The sequence below is a fragment of the Lygodium microphyllum genome, chromosome 12 (assembly GCF_053477565.2).
Source record: "Lygodium microphyllum isolate KBCC chromosome 12, Lygodium_microphyllum_v1.1.10, whole genome shotgun sequence".
Taxonomy (NCBI): Eukaryota; Viridiplantae; Streptophyta; class Polypodiopsida; order Schizaeales; family Lygodiaceae; genus Lygodium; species Lygodium microphyllum.
This window is the reverse complement of record NC_141146.1, coordinates 144568611-144589621: the sequence shown is the minus strand read 5'-3', so window position 1 is coordinate 144589621 and position 21011 is coordinate 144568611. Positions and strand designations below refer to the sequence as shown.

The 21011-nt window shown below is 41.2% G+C and overlaps 1 protein-coding gene across 1 annotated transcript in view; it reads right to left on the bottom strand.

Annotated features, from left to right (window-relative positions):
* The window catches only part of LOC148028395 (protein ARABIDILLO 1-like), a 39405-nt gene extending 19221 nt beyond the window's left edge, over window positions 1-20184 (bottom strand). Inside the window, exons 1-8 of the mRNA XM_087690212.1 lie at window positions 20003-20184; window positions 18436-19923; window positions 18160-18318; window positions 17988-18068; window positions 17764-17895; window positions 17487-17614; window positions 16710-16797; window positions 16535-16629 (exon numbers count right to left, since the gene is read on the bottom strand). Of these exons, the coding sequence (XP_087546338.1) occupies window positions 16535-16629; window positions 16710-16797; window positions 17487-17614; window positions 17764-17895; window positions 17988-18068; window positions 18160-18318; window positions 18436-19923; window positions 20003-20005 (2174 nt within the window). The 5' untranslated portion in view covers window positions 20006-20184. The remainder of the gene's footprint in view (window positions 1-16534; window positions 16630-16709; window positions 16798-17486; window positions 17615-17763; window positions 17896-17987; window positions 18069-18159; window positions 18319-18435; window positions 19924-20002) is intronic.
* Between the last annotated feature and the right edge of the window lie 827 nt (window positions 20185-21011).

Below are 21011 nucleotides of genomic sequence, written 5' to 3'. Positions count from 1 at the left end.
CATTGTAAATGGAATGACCAGCACAAAAATAAGGGCAGCCCTCTTTGACTCCACGCAGTGTCGGTGCTTGCTAGGGCTTCCTCAACTCATCTCAAAGAGTTTCACCCACCAAAGGCAATGAAAACTCAAAGTTTACTCCAAAAGGCTGAAAACACATCCTTTTCTCCTTCAACAACAACAAAAACCTACAAAAAACTTCGCTTCTTCTCCATGCGTCAGTTGTTCACCTCAGCCTCCATAGGCTGTAAACGTAAACTTTTGTCGTGAAAAATCCTCTCAATCAAGTCATAATCGAGGTTGTTGGGGGTTTGGACAGAAAGTTACCTATTCAAAATCACATACAAGAGAGATTTAATATTTGTGACATATATCATGTCGTATAAAATTTTAAAAAACATAAGTTCATGCACCTATTCACAATGGGCTGGCAATATAAACGTGTTGTGCAAATCCGTCCATCTTTTTTCGGAATCTATTTTGAGAAATCTAGATGGACCTCGTCGAACAATTGCCTTGGCTCCTTCCAGTACCACTTTGCACCATTGCACATTGAATAGGATCATGGAGAAGCTACGGTAATCCACCGTAATAATACTTTGCAAGTTCCCAAAATACTGCATCTCTTCTATAATAGTGTTTGAATCCGTGGCTCACCGTCGGCTCTCTTGCTTGAACTTTTCCTACCCACAATCAATCAGCCCTTCTACATTGCTTTGATACCATGTCAAAGTGCAGCGAATACGGAAGCGTATAACGAGACTGAAAGACAATGAACAGAGAAAAGAGGGGGAGAGAAAAAAAACAAAAGAACACAGAAATCTGCAATCAATGATACTGAAATGAAGATGGCAAGTGTACAAGGGGCTGTCGAAGTATCTTCTCAAGCCGAGGCTGTCGAAGTATCTCCTCAAGCCAATCTCTCTCACCACCACCTAAAAAGACAAGTGATAGAGGGTAGGCTGCCTAGTGGCCATACATAGCACAAAATAAAGCAATAAAACATGTAGGGCAGCCAGCAAACAGGTCGACCAGCTAGTGGCCAGCCATAAACGCAGCCAATTGCTGCACAACAATCTAGAAGATCAGTGATCTCACACTTGGCTGCCACATGGCACTGCCCTATCTGCAATAAGGTACCCGTACACAATGACTATTGAAAATGCCCAATAATTGATAGGAAAATGCCTAACTCAACTGTAGCCTGAGAATGCTAGTCTAAAGGATGCCTAATCTCTAACAATAGCCACTATAGATTGTTTCTTGCTAAGCCATGAAATGCATGAATGGCCCAAAAAGAAACAATATCCAGCCCAATCTAAGTAGTTGTGAGCTTGTAGCTGCAAGTCTACCCCCGAGAAACATGAAGGCATATCTTTGAATACCTTGCATGTATTAGAAGCAAGTTGTTAACTATACATGGGCTGTGCATAATCCTCCTTGCTTAAGATATTACAAGGTATATGTCAAGGCATGTATTGCAAAGATAAATAAGGCATCCAATGACCTAGCTATAAATCGCAACATCAGTCATCTCACTACCATTATACACAGAAAGTTTCAGCCCTAGTTCCATTGGAGTACTCATAGGTTTACAATCCAACATGTTAAACCTATGTAGAAGCTTTTCCACATATTGTGGTTGTGACATGATGATCCCATGCTGGTTTTGGGTGAACAAAATCCCCAAATAGTAATATAAAAGGCCCATATCTGACATAGCAAACGTATTCTTTAATTCAGCTTTAAAATCTGCAATTCTGTCCTCTTTAGGTCTAATAAGTAGCATATCATCCACATAAAGAATGATTATCGGCAAGTCCTCCCCTCATTCTTAATGTATAGAGTAGGAGCAATTGGGTTGTTCTTGAATCCTTCATTGTCCAGATAAGCATCTATCTTCAAATACCATGCACAAGGAGCTTGTTTCAAGCCATACAAAGCCTTGTTTAACTTCCAAACCAAGTGCTCTTTGCCTTTACCCACAAACCCTGGAGATTGTGATACATAGACATCCTCATGAAGGTCACCATTAAGAAATGATGACTTAATGTCCAACTAATGTAATTTCCACAGCCATAGCAATAACACGTCTAACTATACTCATGCAGGATGTAGGAGTAAAAGTCTCCTCGTAATCTATGCCATTTTTCTCAGTATAGCCTTTGGCAACCAAGCGAGCCTTGTACTTGTAAATTGAACCATCAGCCTTGCATTTGAGTTCAAAAACCCATTTAGTGCTAGTCATCTTTTTGCCAGCCAGGTGGCAACTTGACAAGATCCCAAGTACCATTAGTAGCAATGGCAACCAATGTACATCCTCTTGTGCGTCATCATATGAACCAAGCTCATCTTGATCCAAAAGCGAGCTCAAAAATGCATGCTCATCAAGAAGAGCGTCTACTTCCAATTTTCCACAAAATGTGCCCCCCTTGCATTTTGAGCAACCTGTTTAGTGGCTTGTCTAGTACACTAAGGCAGAGGAGCATCAATTTCACACTCTTGGAGAGTCTATAACAGCTATCTTGGAACTGTTTTTGCTACATTTACAGCAGCTCTTTCTTGCTCCACTGCTTGGTCCACTACCCAATCTTGAGCTAAATTATCATTGGCTTTCATTAAACAACCCCAAACTCAATTTAATTAATGAATTTTAACCATTTCTTTTAAACCGGAGTGGTTTGAGAGAGTTTAGTGTCCCACATGTAAACCCTAATTTGGTAGACCCCAAACTTTCTATAAATAGACAACCTGCCCTCGCACTCAGTTCAATCTCGTTTATACAATTTGCAAGTGCCAGAGCTTTACTACCCGCACCCGTTCGCAAAGAATGTCTCGGTCGAAGCTGCCCCAACTTGTCTACTATCCACTAGTGTCTATTTTCAGCCTCCTCGCTAATCTCTTCTCCTATAGCCATCATCAGCTGATCCAACCCCTTCATTTGCTATGTTTGTTGCTGCCAACTGTCTTCAAGACTGCGTTGCTACATTTTCGGAATCGTCAAAGTACGACATACTCTTCAACTCATTATCTCTACCTCAGTCCTCGAGACACAAGAGTTCAAGGTACAGTATTCATTCACTACATAGTGTGTCTGCACATGAGCATTGTATTATTCAGATTCACTCATTCTAGATTATTCACCGTGTTCATTGTCTCTAAGCTACCCTAACCCTAAATGTGTTTTGTTATCAGTTTGTGATTTGTCATACGATTGTATTTGTGTTTTCTACGTTAGGGCATGTCTTTACATGGTATCAAGGATAGGATATCTCTGAAGAAACCTAAGCCTTAGATCTGAAAGCCCTTCACAAGAAGCAAGAACAAGAGGAGGGCAAAATGACTTCCAACACTACATCACTACTTCATTCTCGCAAGCCGAATCCATTGAAAGACAAGCAAGAGCAAGTCTCACAGCTTGCTCCACAAAATTTTGACTTGGTTGAAGAGACATCCGATTACCATGGAGTCCAAAGACCCTACAAGATTTCACGAGTACCACCTCATCCTTATGTATCGCACTCAACAACAACTTGAAGGTAAATCTAAGTTTTCCACTTTAGATTCAATGCACTCGTCTAATGATTTTGCAAGGAGGACAAAAGCTCCACAAGGGACTGGCCATCTTGTCATGGAAACAGGCACGGAGTACAAACTACTCATCTCTCTTCTATCTGCATCCACACCATTCACTTCTTTACCTCTCTCATCTATGCCATTTACATCACCTTCATTCATTTCTATGCCAATTGTGCAATTTCATCAATCTTTTGATTCTACTTTCTCTTTTTTGCAAGATTTTGGTGATTCTCATGAAGAAGGAACCATACAATCAAGATATTGGTTCATAAGTCCTAAAGAAAACAAACTTTTGTTTATGCATTTAATGGGCAAAAGAAACCAAAAACACTTCCCACTACTACATCCACAAATCCACTTAATCTCCCACCCATTCCTCCCTCTTCTTCCATTGCACCTTCCTTTACATATCTATTAAGTGCATTTCACATGTCTTCACATACCACACTGGGGGGTCCTTCACCCTTAGGCACAGCCTTTTGAACCTTGTCTTTTCCTCAACCAAGTGGTGTACCCATGATGGAGGCTCATCCCCCCATCCACACATTTTCGGGCTTATCACAACCTCGGAATTTCACCTAGCCATTACCAAGTGTGGATCATTTGGTACCTCAGTTTGCTTCCATGGCATTATCTAGTGGGCCTTTTTGTCATTTTGTTGTTCCCCAACCGACATTTGGACAAGACTCACGTGTCTTGGTGCCTCCACCTCTACCGGGGTCCGGCACCTTATGGAAACGTTCATGTTCCAATGCCTCCACATCAATCAATACCCATTGGACACATTCAGCCTATTTCTGCCTAACCCCACTCTCCTCCTCCATGTCTAATTTTACAACCTCCTTATCCACATTATCCTTGTTATCATGCCTATCTAACACCTCATGGTTCTTCCTCCTCATCAGCCAAGCATGCCTTCACTGACAAGATGTGTTTTAACGGGCCTTACTACGCTACTTGGTCTAATCTGATCAATCATGTCATTAACTCACAAAACCTATGGGATAATGTGCAGGGGTTGGAACCCCAACCTGGTCCTGCACTTGTTCTATATACAAGGATGTCCACTCATGGAAGGCTAGGAATGCCTCTACTATTGTTGAGCTGATACACGGATTATTGCCTAAGTTTCATTCTCAACTTCACCATTTTGACTTAGCGTCAAGCGTTAAGCACACTTGACTAACCACTATGCAATTCGGGATAGGATCCGTCGCATAAATCTTGACCATGAGCTTTAAAACTTTCAAATCGCTAACAAGGATGACTTGAAAGTCAAGTTGGCTAAGTATTGGTGACTTCTCACTAAATTCTCTACCACAATGACTTCTAGGTCCTCTAATGATCAGGCCGCATTGTTCCTTAACAAGCTGCCATAAAAATACTTCCATTTTATGCAGCAAGTAATCTCACAACCCACTATACCCACATTCTATGAATTTGAGTATCAACTATTGCCTTATGCTCGACTGTTCGATCAATTTCATGGTATGACTTCCACAAAGGGGGCTCTCGATGTTGCTTCTCAAAAGGGACAACAAGAAAAGGACAAGCAAAATCAAAACTCAAAATCAAAACTCAAAATCAAAATCAAAAGCAAAATCAAACTATGAGACCCAAGGGAAGTCCTAGTCCTCTCTAAGATCGCGGTGGCAAAATGTATCTAAGAAAAATAGGTGTTGTCAGCATTGTCAAAAGGCTGGTCATTTTGATGACAATTGCAGATCAAAGGCAAGATGCACAACACCAAAAGCTAAGACTCAAATCCTCGCCCCTCTATTGGGCAACCCCCAACAAGGGAGGCAGAGTGGTAGCAACCTCTAGCAAGTACAATGGTGAGGCTAGACCACATTGCCACCAATCAGCTATCACAATCAACATCATTCTTTATGCCGAAGGGCAAGTCTAACTGGTATACAAAGACCCACAACATCTCCTTAGAAACATTTGAGGATAGGATCTCATCCATATTTGCGAGTTGCATCCCGAGGCTACTACAAAGGCCCACTCGTCACAACTGAGTACTTCAACTACTCCTTGGATTGTGGATAGTGGAGCTACTCATCATATGACCCCCATCTTGGACATTTTCACCTTCAAAGCGCAACCAGGATAGTCCATGTTAGGAACAACTCCTCACTCAACATGATCACATTAGTTTTGCTACTAACTAGGGCTCGAATTTCACTACATTGGATGATGCATACTACATCTCCCAACTTGGAGTGAACTTGTTATCCATTCCACAACTCTACCGGTTGGAACAAGCAATTTTCTTTACAACAACCACGATCAAGTCCTTGACTCTCAGATTGGTTTAATGATTGCTTCCGAGTGGCAAGGCACAACCTAGTGGCTTGTACCACATGACCCAATTTCTTTATGAGCCAACAGTGGAGGGCTCCAAGTTCCACCACTTCCAAGCTTTAGTTGCTACACAAGCCTACGGACATTGAGCCTAGCATTTTCACTTAGGACATCTCACATACAACTCTCTTTATGAGTTGTCACATCAATAGATGACTGAGGGCTTTCCACACCTAAAGCTATCCTGAGATATCTATAAAGCTATCCCGAGATATCTATAAAGCTTGTCAACTCAGGAAGTAACACCATACCCCATTTCCTCAACAATCCATATATAGAGTTCAGATGTCTCTTGTAACAAATGCTCAAGCAATGACATCCCTTGCCCTGTATGCAAGCTAGAACAACCCCTAGTTTCATGAAGTTTCTAGAAGATTCTAGAATATATCTACATCATCGCTTATGTCATCACTCATATCAGCATGCCATGTCAATATGCATAGCATGTCATATATTGATGTGCATGTCATGCCATATGGCATCCTCTTGTAACGATATGTGTTTCCCTTAACCTCCCTAAGCTATAGTACAAATAGGGGTCATGGGTTACAAGCCCTTTAGTCTTGTCAAAGTGTTATGGGCATGGCAAGTGCTCTTCGAGAGCAAGGAGATAACTTGATTTACAAGAGTCCTTGATTACAAGAGACTTACCTCGCAAGGGGATAATGTAACGGACACAAGCAAGGACAGCCCTTGGTTCGTATGCAAGCTAGCTAGTTTCTGGAAGATTCTAGAACATTCTAGAAGATATTTGCATCATCGCTAATGTCAGCATGCATGTCATGCCATGTGGCATCCTCTTGTAATGACATGTGGTTCCCTTAATCTCCCCAGGCTATAGTACAAATAGGGGTCATGGGCCACAAGCCCTAATCTTGCCAACACCAATTGTAAGGCTCTTGCAAGGTAAGTCCTCTTCCAATTCTTGTCTTGTTCTGGTGGTCTTGTATCGAGTCTTGTCTTATAATCAAGCCACGCTCTTGTGAGCGTTCTCTTGTAATTAAGTTATCTCACAAACAAGTTCTAGTTCAATTTCTCTTTTAAGTTCTTCTCTTGCAAATTGTAAGAGCAATCTCCTCGCTCTCAAATAACACTTGCCGTGCCCATAACAACTTGGCAAGACTCTCCTACCATGATCTTGCCTAGCCGTGATGGAGTCTGTGATGGAAAATATTATTGTTTCTTTACAAAGCATCCAACAACGAATCCAAGAGCTTCAAGAAAGTAATGCAAAGCTACAAGCAGAGCAACCACAAGCTTTGGGCTTAGCTGTGCAAGACATACAATGACAACTTCAAGAAATTAAAGAGACAAGCCTACATCAAGCCAGAGGTCCATTAGCTACTTGCAACCTTCATGATCAACATAGGAAAGAACCAAAGGTCAATCTTCCATAGAAATTTGATTGCACAAGGTCAAAATTCAAAGGTTTCCTCTAGCAAGTATGATTGTTCATACATAGGCAACCAGATTGTTACCTAAATGATGCTTTTCAAGTCAATCTCATTGAAAATTTTCTCTTAGATACAACTCTCTCTTAGTTTGCCCCTTGCTTCAGAAGGAATCTCCATTGCTATATAATTTTGAGGCCTTCATGCAAGAGTTCTCTGCCACATTTGGAGAAATGGACAAGGCAAGCATAGTTGAAACACAATATCAAAAATCTACACCGAGGGTCGAGACCCACCTTAGTATATGCATCAAAATCTCGACAACTCATGCAATTTCACATGGCATGAGGATTATTTTATTAGTCAATTGCATTGGGGATTGAAAGATTGAAATTAAAGACTTTTTGCTCACTATACCAAAGGTGCATATACTTAGTTTATCTCTTAAGCAATTAACCGTGACAACTGACTATTTATGAGAAGACAAGAAAGAGTCAAGAAGCCGCTTTGAATTCAAGTACGATGAAGACTTTTAAGCACCCAACCACCCACGAAGACCAAGTATCTAAGGCAAAGCCTATGCAAATTGATATGACACAGTTCAAGCCATTGACACCTCAAGAAAAACAAAGGCGACGCATAAATGGATTATACATGTATTGCGGCCATTGGGACACAGCTAAATATTGTCCTAACAAAGGAAGGATGAGAATTAATGGTGCCACTACTCCATCACTATCAGTAAACTTTGACGTCCAACCTCAATAAAGACTATGCAGCTAGACAAGGCTTCAACAAACGTAAAAAAAGATTTCCTTCTATTTGCAAATGTCATGAGAACATGTATTTTTGAAACCTCACTTAACATGTGGATTAATTTTTAATCACATGGTTAAGTAAATGTTGCACATGTGAGGTGTAACTGGGGTTAGAGTAAATTTACGAGCCCCGAATCCAATGAAATCACAAGATGTCAAAGGCAAAAGTTAGTATGAGTTATGCCACACAGGTACTTGGTGGTATCTGGTGCCAATTGTTAGCCTAGGTTATTCATTTGGCCATAAGTGTCAATTGGTGACACTAGAGAAGTGGTGTTTAATGTTACCAAACGCCAATTTGATGGTCAAAGATGACGTAGAGACACTTGGGAATGAAAGTTGCTTAGCCAATTTAATTATTGACCAATCGGATTATTTTTCTAGACACCAAAATAAATATTAGATTAATTTTGAGTATTTAAATACTAAAGATTAATATTTAATTATGATAATGATAGAAAAACCATTTGGGAAGGCTTGCCGCTGCACTTATTAAAAATGCCCATGCAACACTGAAAAACGTCTTTAAAGGCTAGAGAGAGGTATTTTAGTGCATTCAACCTACAAGAGAGAGGGTGGAGACGTCGTTGGTCTAATTTGCAGCCATTGGAGGACCTTTTGAGGAAATCGTGGAAAGAGAAAACCAATCAACAGCACGAGACACCATCTACAAGCTGTTGAGACAAGGGAACAACAATAAATGACTGATTTTCTTCAATTCTTCACGAAAAAAGTCTGAATTTTCTCTCCTCAGCATTCTCTCTCATCTTCGAAGCTTTCTACAGCCTTACTTCGAAAATTACAACATTGAGATCACCAGAGACTGAGAAATTTCAGATTTCTCTTTTGTTGTAAACCCTAACCTGCAACATAAATTAGGATTTAGCAACAGCCTCAAGAAGCATGCCAAAAATTGGAAGCTCCAAGACTTGGATTCAATAGGGCTGAAGTTGTTTTCGGTCAAATTCAAGTGGAGGGACCAACAAATCAATGAATTTGGGGCATTTTCCATCTCCAACAAAGCGGGATAAGGCCAATTGACTGCCCGAATCAAGGGGCAAATCAGATTGAAGACTTACAGGTCATTTTGGACAACAAGGGGAGGAATACTGAAAGGAATTGGGAGAAACCCATTGTATATCAACTTCTTCAATTAAATTAAAGAAATACTGAAAGGGGCATTAGTTAATTTGCATTTCTCAGTTTTGTAATAAATGTTGCTACTTAACTAAGTTGTAATTAGGAAATTACTACCAATCCACTGAAGGAAGACTGGTTTCATGGTTCCATTGCCGAGATACCACTCAATCCCTTGATTTGGTAGACCCGAGGCACCTGATTGCAAACCAAAGCTTTGTGCTAGTGCTGATTAAAACTCTTAGCCGAGAAATTACAACAATATGTCTTCATACAATGAGATGGACTCAAGCAGTGATGATGCCTCTCAGTATGAACATTCACATGGGTATGAAGGAAATGCAATGCCTAACCTTGGACAAGGCTCAAACCACGGACAACAAGCTGAAATGTTGCTATCGGGCAAGATGCACGGCCTTCAAGGCATAAGGCTAATGACCAACAAAGTGAAGAGGAATTTTATGACCAGTTCAAGAATCGAATGAGGACAGCAGCAAATCTCTTTGCTGAATTGGCAAAGGATCCTCAATTTACCCGATTTTTGAATGCTTCGAAGAAGGACAACAAAGGCAATAAGAAAAAGGTGTCTTCTACACCTTCGGGACAGCAAGATACACAGAAGATAATGTCAAACCCTTCATTTGAAGCTCTCAAAGATGCTAATGAAACAAAACAGTTGGTACCTACGGGGCAAGAAATGCAAATGCAAGGCCATCACGAAAGTCCCAATCCAATGGATTTTGGATAGTTGGGTATGAATGCTATGATGGGGCAGCTAGGATATTTTGGTGGAAGCACGATTTTTCATGCTATGGTTGAACAAGGACCATATATGGGAATGTATTGCACAAATCCCTATGATGTGCAACAACCAATGTATAGTGTGCAAGGCCCAATGTATTCAGGTATGGCTGGAAATACCAAAACCCTATGTATGGCAACATTGGCTTGATGCCTAGAGCACAAAGTAGCATATTTGGTACTACATCTACACCCCCGAATGCTTATGGGGCTCAAGGAACGAATGTTGGTCATGTAAATGCTCCGTTTGGCATTGGTTTTGATGTAAATTCAACAAATGCACCCTTTTTACAACAGCCAATATATGACAACTTGACACCCAAAGGGACAGCAAAAGACTATGATGAGGGTGGAAAAGCAATGAAGTTTGAGTCCTTCAGTGGTGCAGAAGATAGGCTGAAAGCTTTGACTTTCATTCAACAGTTTGATGCAGCCTATTCAGGAGGGAGCTTCACCGAGTCCTCGAAGATTTGAAAAGCAGCCACTTTCTTGAAAGGGAATGCATTACAGTGGTGATCCACTCTTTTGATACAAGGTAGAGCATCATTAACCTGGGTACAATTCAAGCAAATGTTTGCATCCAATTGGTTTTCAAGTACCTTTAAGGTGAGACATCATGACAGCTTGGAATAAGCTGGATGCTAAGGAATGTAAAAATTTGAAGCAATATAATGAGAAGTTTTGGGATGCATTGCTGTCTATTACTTCTTATCGCTCCATACCCCTTCATGAACAAGTGAAAAAATATGTTTGTGGGCTGCCAAAAGGAATTAGGGATTTTTGCATTAAATCTACAGTGTCTAGCATGTCTCAGCTCATAGAGACTACTGCTATAGCTGGATGCTTTACTGCATGGGAAGGATTCGGGCTTCCTAGAGAGTGGGGAGAAGCCGAATAAAAAGTTATTCAAGACTGAGAAAAGAGGCAAATCTGAAAATCAGTCTAAAAAGAGGCTAAAACAACAAAGAAAGGGGTCGAAACATTAGCACAATGTAAGATATTGATGGCTGCAAATAAAAGTTTTATTTGTGAACAAGAGGGTCACATTGCAAGGGACTATCCCCATAAGCAGCAAGCTAAAAAATCAGAAAATCAAGGAGATTCTGAAGGAAAGAAGCCCAAAACATAATCTAATGTTTAGCTTTATGTTACCAATAAAGAATCACCTAGAGGGAAGATGGACAAACGGACAAGCTTTGTTATACTCTACAGCACATCATGCTTCATGGATGAAATTTGTAGAGCAACATGGTATATAGTTTCTAAGGAAAGCAAAGCCGATACGTACAAAGGTAATTGATGGTCGACCTCTTGCTTTGAGAGATGTCAAGTATGAGACTCATCCCATAAAAGTTACCCTAAGTCTTGTTTCAGATATAGCCTTCAACATCATCCATTGCCCAAATAGTCCGGTTGTTGATTGGGCTACCCTAGCTAGAATTACATAACCCCGACATCAATTGGGGGTCTAAAAAGGTTGAAACAAGGCCAATGCAAAATAATAAAAGGAAGAATTCTCAACTAATATACATTGGGGCAGAGGTGTTCATGTGTCGAGCAAAGAAAAATCCATCATTTTTTATTTATGCAATTCCAATGGAGAAGTCAAAGGACAAAACCCTAAACCCACTCCCAACTCAATATGTAGAGTTCAAGGATGTATTTGAAAAGAAAAATGTGGATATGCAAGTCCAATGGAGAAGTCAAAGGACAAAACCCTAAACCCGCTCCCAACTCAATATGTAGAGTTCAAGGATATATTTGAAAAGAAAAATGTGGATATGCTACTAGAACACCAATATTATGGTTGTGCAATAGATTTACAAGGAGGAGCTCAACCTCCTTTCGACCCCATCTATAAGCTATCCCAAGATGAATTAGCAGAGCTTAGGAAATATATTGATGGGGTTTGTGATGGAAGGTATTGTTGATTCTTTGCGAAGCATCCAATAGCAAACCCAAGAACTTAGAGAAAGTAATGCAAGGCTACAAGCAAAGCAACCATAAGCTTTGGGCTTAGTTGTGCAAGACTTACAACAATAACTTCAAGAAATTGAAGAGACAAGCCTACATCAAGCCAGAGGTCCATCAGCTATTACTGGCAACCTTTATGATCAACATAAGAAAGAACCAAAGATCAGTCTTCCAGGGAAATTTTATTGCATAAGCTCTAAATTCAAAGGCTTCTTCCAGCAAGTATGATTGTTTATACCTATATAACCAGATCATTATCCAAATGATGCTTCTCATGTCGGCCTAATAAAAACTTAGGTACAGCTCTCTCTTGGTTTACCCCCTTGCTCGAGAAGAAATCCCCATTGTTATATATTTTTAAGCCCTTGGTAAAAGAGTTCTCTGCCACATTTGGAGAAGTAGATAGAGTGAGAATAGCTAAAACAAAGATTAGAAATCTATGCCAAGGGTTGAGACCTGCCTCAGTATATGCATCAAAATTTTGACAACTCACATGCGATTTAACATGGCACAGGGATTATTTCAATAGTCAATTCCATTGGGAATTTAAAGATAATATTTAAGATCTTTTGCTCACTATGCCAAAGGTGCATGTACTTAATAAATCTCTCTCAAGCAATTGAATGTGACAACCGTCTATTTGAGAAAAGACCCAAAAAAAAAAACGTCGAGGAGCCACCTTGAATTCAAGCAGGACAAAGACTTTTGAGGACCCAAGCACCCAAGAAGACCCAAGTATCTAAGGTAGAGCCTATGCAAATTGATGTGACGCAGCTCGAGCCATTGACAACTCAAGAAAAGCAAAGGCGGCACATTAATGGATTATGCATGTATTGCAACTAATCGGGACATATAGCTAAATATTGTCCTAGCAAAGAAAGGATGAGAATTTATGGCGCCACTACCCCATCATTGTTGGGAAACGTAGACGTCCAACCTCAATAGAGACCATACGACTAGACAAAGCTTCAAGAAACTCAAAAGAAGGCCTCTTTCTATCTGCACATCCAACGTTTAGCTTTATGTTACCAGTAAAGATTCACCTAGAGGAAAGACAAATAGACGAACAAGCTTTGTCAGAGAGAGAAAAAAAAATTTAACAATATTGAGGACAAAGAATTTGAAAGGTGTTATGGCGAGTAAAACAGAGAGAGGGAATGAAGGTGCAGCTATGATCGGCCATGTGGTGCCAGTCCTAAGGTGAGAAGTAGAGCAAATAAGGTAGAGTGACTATTTCATGGGGGTGGCAACACCTGTTAGTGGCCAATAGACTAGTATGTTGAGATTAATCTACTTACACACAATAGCAAGCCCACATGGTTGTGGTGGGGAATGACCCGTAGCTTGTCATTGTGCGGGATGGGGCAGCATTCTCTCTCTCCCGATTTCACATGATAAGGCCACAAGTAGCCTCTAGATCCTTACATGGTGCAAAACATTTGATGGCTTACTTTTATTAATGTTCAATCGTCTCTATTGAACATTTTTCTCTTAAACCTTAAAATGAGCAAAATAACACTTGGAGTCTTGTTGACTTGCCTTCTAGCACACATTGGGGTTACAAGCTAAAAAGAAAATCTCATGGTTCTATTGACAAATACAAGGCATGGTTGGTTGCTTAGGGATATGCTTAGGAAAAGGCCATTGACTATAAGGAGACATTTGCTCCTACATCCAAGATGGCCACCATAAATGTGTGATTGCTATGGCTGCACAGTTTAGTTGGGATGTAAATCAATTGGACATAGAGATAGCATTTTTGAAGGAAGATTTAGAAGAGGATGTATATGTTGCACAACCTCCAAGCCTTGTTGTGCAGGCTAAGAGCACAAGGTTTGCAAGCTGAATAAAGTCTTGTGTGGCTTAAAACAAGCTCCGCATGCTTGGTACTCCAAGACAAATGTATTCTTTACCACACGGGGGTTCCAAAACAGCCCAATTGAACCCACCTCTATGTCAAGAAGGAAGAGGAAAATTTTATCATCATCATTCTTTACGTAGATGATATGTTGTTTTTTTTGTCTGCTTACAGTGATTCAGATTGGGCTAGTGATCACAATAAAAGGCATCTCGTAATGGACATTGTTTCTTTCTAGGCCAATCTGGTGAAGGTAAGTATACAAGGCATCTATCACAACGAAAATTGAATGTGTTTGGCTATGCCATGTATTGGCTGATCCTTCTATTCCTTTGGAGGAACCAACTCCTACTCTTTCTGATAGTCAAAGTACTATTGCAATAGCACAAAATCCAATGTTTCATGCTCGTATGAAACACATTGAGATACATCATCACTATGTCAGAAAGAGATCACATATGGAGGGGAGATCGGCATGATCTCCATTCCCACACAAGACAATGTTGCAAAAATTTTCACCAAGGCACTATTATGAGAAAAGTTTGAGGAATTGCAAAAATCCTTAAGCTTACTATCTTTTGGTGATTGATTCACTTCTTGTACATCATCACATTGGCACTGAGGGGGTGTTAGAATTGGTCAATTCACGGCAGTGCCCAATATTTTAGGGTGCAAAGTTTGCAAGTTGTTACTACTTTTAGAGTCAGTTTAACTCTAGTCAAGTTAAGGATACATCTAAATTACTTTAGACCTATTGTACTTTCATTTTACCATTCTAATACTTGCATATTTTGAGTGTGGAACTAATGCCCACTCCAGCTCACTATCTTGAGTTCACACACACGCGCACGCGCACGCACCCACACGCACTCACTCTCTCTCTCTCTCTCTCTCTCTCTCTCTCTCTCTCTCTCTCTCATTTCCAACAGCAATCACCTTGAATTACATGCAATTGATTGTTTCAACATGCCATGTAACTAGTCCAATCTGATTGCCCAATGTCCATAAAGACCTGTACACTGTCTACTACCCAACTTGGTATGTCTACTACCTACGCTACCCTGGAGCTTGCTTGTCTACTACCTACGCTACCTTGGAGCTTGCCTGACCTATCCAACTTGCTGCCCATTGCATGTTCTTGCTAGAATACCCATCCTAGAGGTCACAAGTGTCAATCCTCTAACAAGTGGAGCATAGAGTCGATGAAAGCATCCATGTGTAGCATGTGGATTCGTGTCTAGTTTTGTTTTTTGCTAACATTGTTAATGTGTTATCAGTTGGTTTTTGAGCTTTTGTTGCGAGTCCTACAAAAACAAGCAACAGACGTGAGTCATGGTAATGTGAACATATTGTGCTTTCTTTCAAAAGCACAATTGAGGGCATTCATTATTGCCAAAAGGTGTATTTCCTTGAAGCCATGGAAAAGGAGTTTGCGAGCATTAATTAGAACGGAATCTATGCCTTGGTGAATCATCCATGCCACAACAAGGTTCAAGACTAAGTAGATCTTTAGGACTAAATTGAAACATGATAGGGACTTTGGACAAGTACAAGGCTCGCCTTGTGGGGCAAGGATTTCAACAAAAGCATGGTGTTGACTATGAAGAGACCTTTGCTTCACATGTGCGGTTAATATCCTTCTGCCTATTAATTGCACTAACCACTCACCATGATTAGCCAATCAATCAAATGGATGTTAAAAGTGCCTTTCTAAATAGCTATTTGGATGAGGAAGTCTATGTGGAGCAGCCTCCCAAGTTTTATCGTTCAGGCTATAAAGATAAGATTTTCCATTTGCAAAAAGCTCTCTATGGGCCAAAGCAAGCACTACATTCCTAGTTCCATAGAATGGATTGAGTTCCTTCGAACCCATGGTTACCATTCTACCACATATGACCCAGCTTTAAATGTCAAAATCACTTCAAAGGGGATCAGCTATATCCTTTTGTATGTCAATGACTTATTTGTTACAAGTTCAGATTTGGTGACTATCCAAATATAAAGGCCCAGCTTTGCACCACATTCTAAATGATTGACCTAGGTCAATTGTCCTACTTTTTGATCATGAAGGTGGTTCGATCTGGTGATGAGATCTTTGTACTCAGTAAAAATACTATTGCGCCTGTGTAATACAATTAGCCACTTTTTTTACTCCAGAAAGAATAAGCTTGCCTTTATTCATGCATTTGGATGGGTTTGACTCACATCACATATGGATCACTATGCTGGCCAAGGGGCAACTCTTAGGTAGTGCTGTTAAGAGTAGTTACTGTGCAAGGTGTACAACTAAGCAACTATGAAGAGAGGGATGCATACACAAATGTTTTTCCCCCTCTATTGTATGCATAGACTTTGTGTGTCTGTCAAGTGTAAGTATGTGTGCATGGATTGCTCCGTAATTGAACATTCAAGGCATGTGTGTGGGTGTGCATACATACATAAGCAGGTTGTTAGTTATGTAACCACATGCTCATATAGATAAAACCAAGCTTCAGGTCAACCAGCAAGACTTAGGTGCACACTTACAAGATTGCATTTGATCAACAGTGGTTTCACTTTTAGGTTCATTAAAGTACATTGAAAGACTTGTAAGTGTCAAAGTACCCCTTTACCTGTTTGCTTCTGAAACCGATAAGCCCCAAAGAGCTCCAGCAGCCCTTTCTTGTAAACCTTGAGATCCACTGCTACAACTTTGAGCAAGAGCCACCTGCCGTGACGTCAAACTGAATAGGCATCAAACCGAACATGCCTTCAAGAAAAAGTATGCATGCAAGCAACAAAACTTACCAATGCCTCCACACCACCAGCTGCTGCAATAGCCTCACGATTTCTATCATCAAAAGATAGATTCCACAAGGCACCAGCAGCCTCTTGCCTAGCAAAGATATACAAATCATCACACAAAGTTTTATGAGATACAACCACATTTGGAAAGAAGTGAGTAGAAGGTATTCAAAGGTATTCAAAGTCCAGCCATTATTCACAGATGCCCACATTATTTGTCATTAATATATACTCTTGTTGGTGGGAATGTGTTATGATAAAGTTTGACCTTTTGAATTCAGCAAATTGTCCTATTTGATGACATAATATCATTTCCCCCTAAAAAGCAACCACCTAATTGCCAACTATGTTGTTAAATATAAGCACCACAGATACAAGTAGTCTCAGTTTAGAACAACTTGGTGGCCTTTTTCTTTTTTATGGCATCCTAAATCAGGGTCTTCCAAAGTTTGCTCACCAACAAACAAGAAACATGCATTAATAGTTGTGTCATGTGTACAAAATAAAAATTAACTTGATCACATTCACAAAAACAAATGGGCAGATTAGAGTGATCTATGAATTGTTTGGAAGCCAATACTACTGTTTAATTGAAATTTGCCAAAAAAGAAAACAACAGAAGCTAGATGTTTGATACACAGCCTGTTGACATTTAAGACATGAATAATATATCAAACCGATAAGTCTACAGCAGTCATTAGTATCATTATGCACCAATGGAGAACCAGAAGAACAAAGAAAACATCAACCACCAACTTATAGCATTAAAAAGTTGACTACCTGACACCTTCATGATGTGAGCATGTAAGCTGCACTAATGCCTCAATTGCACCAGCCTCTTGTCCAACAGCAGCATTATTTCCATTGCTATCACCATGAGCTGCCAAATTTGCAAGAGCACGTGCAGCCTGGTAAACAAAAACTTGTTAATTGAAGCCTTGGTTCTTCATCTTGTGAAGATTTTCAAGACAAAGTAAACAACACTATACTATAAGACTATAAAGGCACCCTTGTACTGGAATTTTCAACTTTTATGGCAACAACAAAATAATTCTACCTGCTCTTGCACGCCTTCATGCTTGCAAAATCGGGCAAGCGTCACCAATGCATGCACACCACCTGCTGTGGCCACCTCCATGCTGCATTTGTCATCGGCTGCTAAATTGGCAAGTGCTCCAGCAGCCCGCTCCTGCCAAAGAAATGTAGCAGAAGGTTTCTTTGTCTCAAAATGTCTGTAACTTCTGAAAGTGTAGAAAGATCCACTTCACAAACAAAGCTTACCAAAACACCTTCACCGCCTGTTGGCCACTTGAAAACCAGATCCACTAATGCCTTTATGCCTCCTGCTTCAGCAATGGCACCCTGGAGGGGGAAAACACCAAATTGAACACCAGCCTGTTAAAAGCCTTAAATGGCACTGGTGAGCTAAGTTGTAATGAAGACAATGTGTCACCTTATGTTCCTCTCCAACCGACAAATTCCAGAGGCCACCTGCGGCCTCTTCAGCAACCCAACGGTTGGGAGATCTTGCTAATGAGGCCAATATGCCAATACCTCCCTCAATTGCCACAGCTTTTGCAACTTCCGCAATGACTGAAAGATTTGCTATAGCCTGATGCACAAACAAATGATAATTAAGACAACAACCACTACTAAATGCCCAGTGCACCATTGGCAGAGCTTTGTGAGTTTCTTCTCCTGATCAAGAGGATTAAATGTAAAATATTACCTTGGCAGCCTCGGACTGCACTCCTTCTCGGGAAGATCGTGCCAAGTCCAATAAAGAACCGATTCCACCACCTTGCATCACTGCTTCAGCTCTAGCAGGATCCACAGTAGCATTTACATCATCAATGACCACAAACGTGGCCATAGCAGTAGCAGCTCTTTCCTGTACATCTTCTTGTTTACTCCTTACTAAGCTAAGTAATATACTGGTACCTTGCTTTAACCAGAAACTGTCAAAACCAGGACTGTTGGTATCAGCAGTTCGGAGTAAAGTATGAGCTAGAATCCACTCAGTCCATTCAATCAGCTCCATGCAGCTCTTGTCACTCTGCCCCATTTCATGTTGATTCCAGAGTAAGGTATTTGTCTTATCTGTTCTGTTGAGTGAATATCCAGCATGTGCATCTCGTGAGGCCAATGACATTAGCTCATTCATGATATCTGTGAAACAAGTGAGTAAAATCTTGCCTTTGGGAGCATTAATCACTGTACCACTCCCACCCTCCAGCCCTGGACAGTTGAGGGCACAAAGAAGCCTCAAGTCTTCCATAGCAAGCAACTTGCTCACAGCTGCAGGAGTGACTTCCGTGCGGGAAATGTCCAGTGCAATCAATGCAGGGAGCTTGCTTATGGACTGTGAAGCAGCATTCCACTGTATGTTCTTTGTGCCAGCTAGTGATAAAAACTGCAAGGAGGTTGCGGATGCCAATGCAGACTCATCAACAGCACGGCAATCCAATAATGCCAGTTCTGTCAGATTAGGACAGTGCTGAAAAAGCGCCCCAATGGCCTCCCCAGTTACTTCTCTGATGCCTGAAAGACGAAGCCGCCTTAGTTTTGGACAGCAGAGTGCAATCACCCCCACTGCATCACTTGTAATTTTCTCACACTCGGGTCCCAGCTGTAAGCTTTCAATGGTCCCATGCCGTGCAGCCAACATGGATAGTGATGCATCTGTTAGATCCCTACAGCCATCCCCATCAAGGTCCTTCAATTCCTTTGCCTGCAAACTGATGATGGCAGAACCTGCATTGGCACCCCGAAATCGCAGCCGCTGAAGCTCTCCACACCTATTGGCCAGAGAGGACGCCATTCCTGGATCCAGCATGTGTGGCCGCAAGTCCAAGGATGTCCACAGGCATGGGGAAGCTCCCAAACGACGCCAGACCCTGCATACCGAGGCCAAGCTTGCTCTGTCCCTGTAATTCAAAAGGGAGAACAAGGCGACAACCGTATCATCTGGAAGGCTTGTCCAGTCTACCACCTGCTTCCTGTCCAAGGAGGCTACATCCTCATAGTTTGCAGCGCATTGGTTGCAGCCAGCAGTCTTGTCACTGCGGCGGATGACCTTGCGCCGCACCCTGCGGTTCATGGCAAGCCGTGTGGCGAGGGGAGGCAGGAGAAGCTCCCTCAGGGGAAATTCAGCATTGCTGGAGGGCCTGGAATCGATTTTGCAGCAGCAAAACTCAAAGTTGCGTTTTTCGCGTCCCTGCAGGGAAACCTGCGTTCTCAAGGGGTCGAAGAGACACCAACACAGAATTGGACCTGGAAGGAAGGCAGAGATTAACCATCTAATACAGCCTGTGCGTCATGGCGATCCATCGGATGAGAGCATTCCAACAGCTCCGTCTTGCATTCGATCGTAAACGCACCCTCTCCCACACCTCTGAGAGCGAGAGAGAGAGAGAGAGAGAGAGAGAGATATCATACATTGATCCCCGTTCGTCCCCCCGTTTGGCCAATTTCATAACCCAAAAGGCCTGATGGAAAAATTAAACCCCATTGAAAAACGGTCATAAAGGAGCCCTCCTTGGGTATAGACCTAGCTACATACTTCCTACATCCAAGAGCAATCCACACTATCTTATAGTTCATGATGGATTGTGCGAGCTTAGTATAAGTTTTATTGACGAGAGTGGCAGCTGTGTCTTGACATGAAGGGTGTGTGAGTGATGGAAGGTCTCAAGTTCAAACACTTACAATTGAGCACCTTTGTAGTGCCTTTGCGTCTTTGAGGTGCAAAGATTGGGATAAACTATTTAAATGGTTGTCTTTTTTAATTTAAAAAGCTGAGCCATATAGTTTTTCATGACCAAAAGGAGCATACATGTCCAAGAGTTTACCAAAACACCGTTATTTCTATGTTGCCAAATAGCTTATATGGCCACAACTCTCATCACCACGAAAACCAACTGCCACAAACCTCGGCCAATCATCTCTTAGTTTACTGATCCTCTCCCTCTTAGGGAACCTCTTAGAAGGGATATAGGAGCCTTGAAGAGCTTACCTCTTTGTTTTGGGACTAGCAAGTGAATTGACGTAAGGCAATGAGTTCTTCTTTCCATTTAATACCTCAACCGCCAAACTGCTCTCACTAATTCTCCTCCATCTTCTAAGCCAACAAAGCTTTCAAATAGTCATGTAAGCTTGAGGTGATGGTGGCTCTCAAATGCTAGTGCAAGTATGGTTGCATCCCAACATTTTGTTGTGGACGATGTAAATATCATATTATTAATACAACTTTGAAACTATTTAAAGAAGTATGCATGTAGGTATGTTAGTGCTACCAATTGCCAA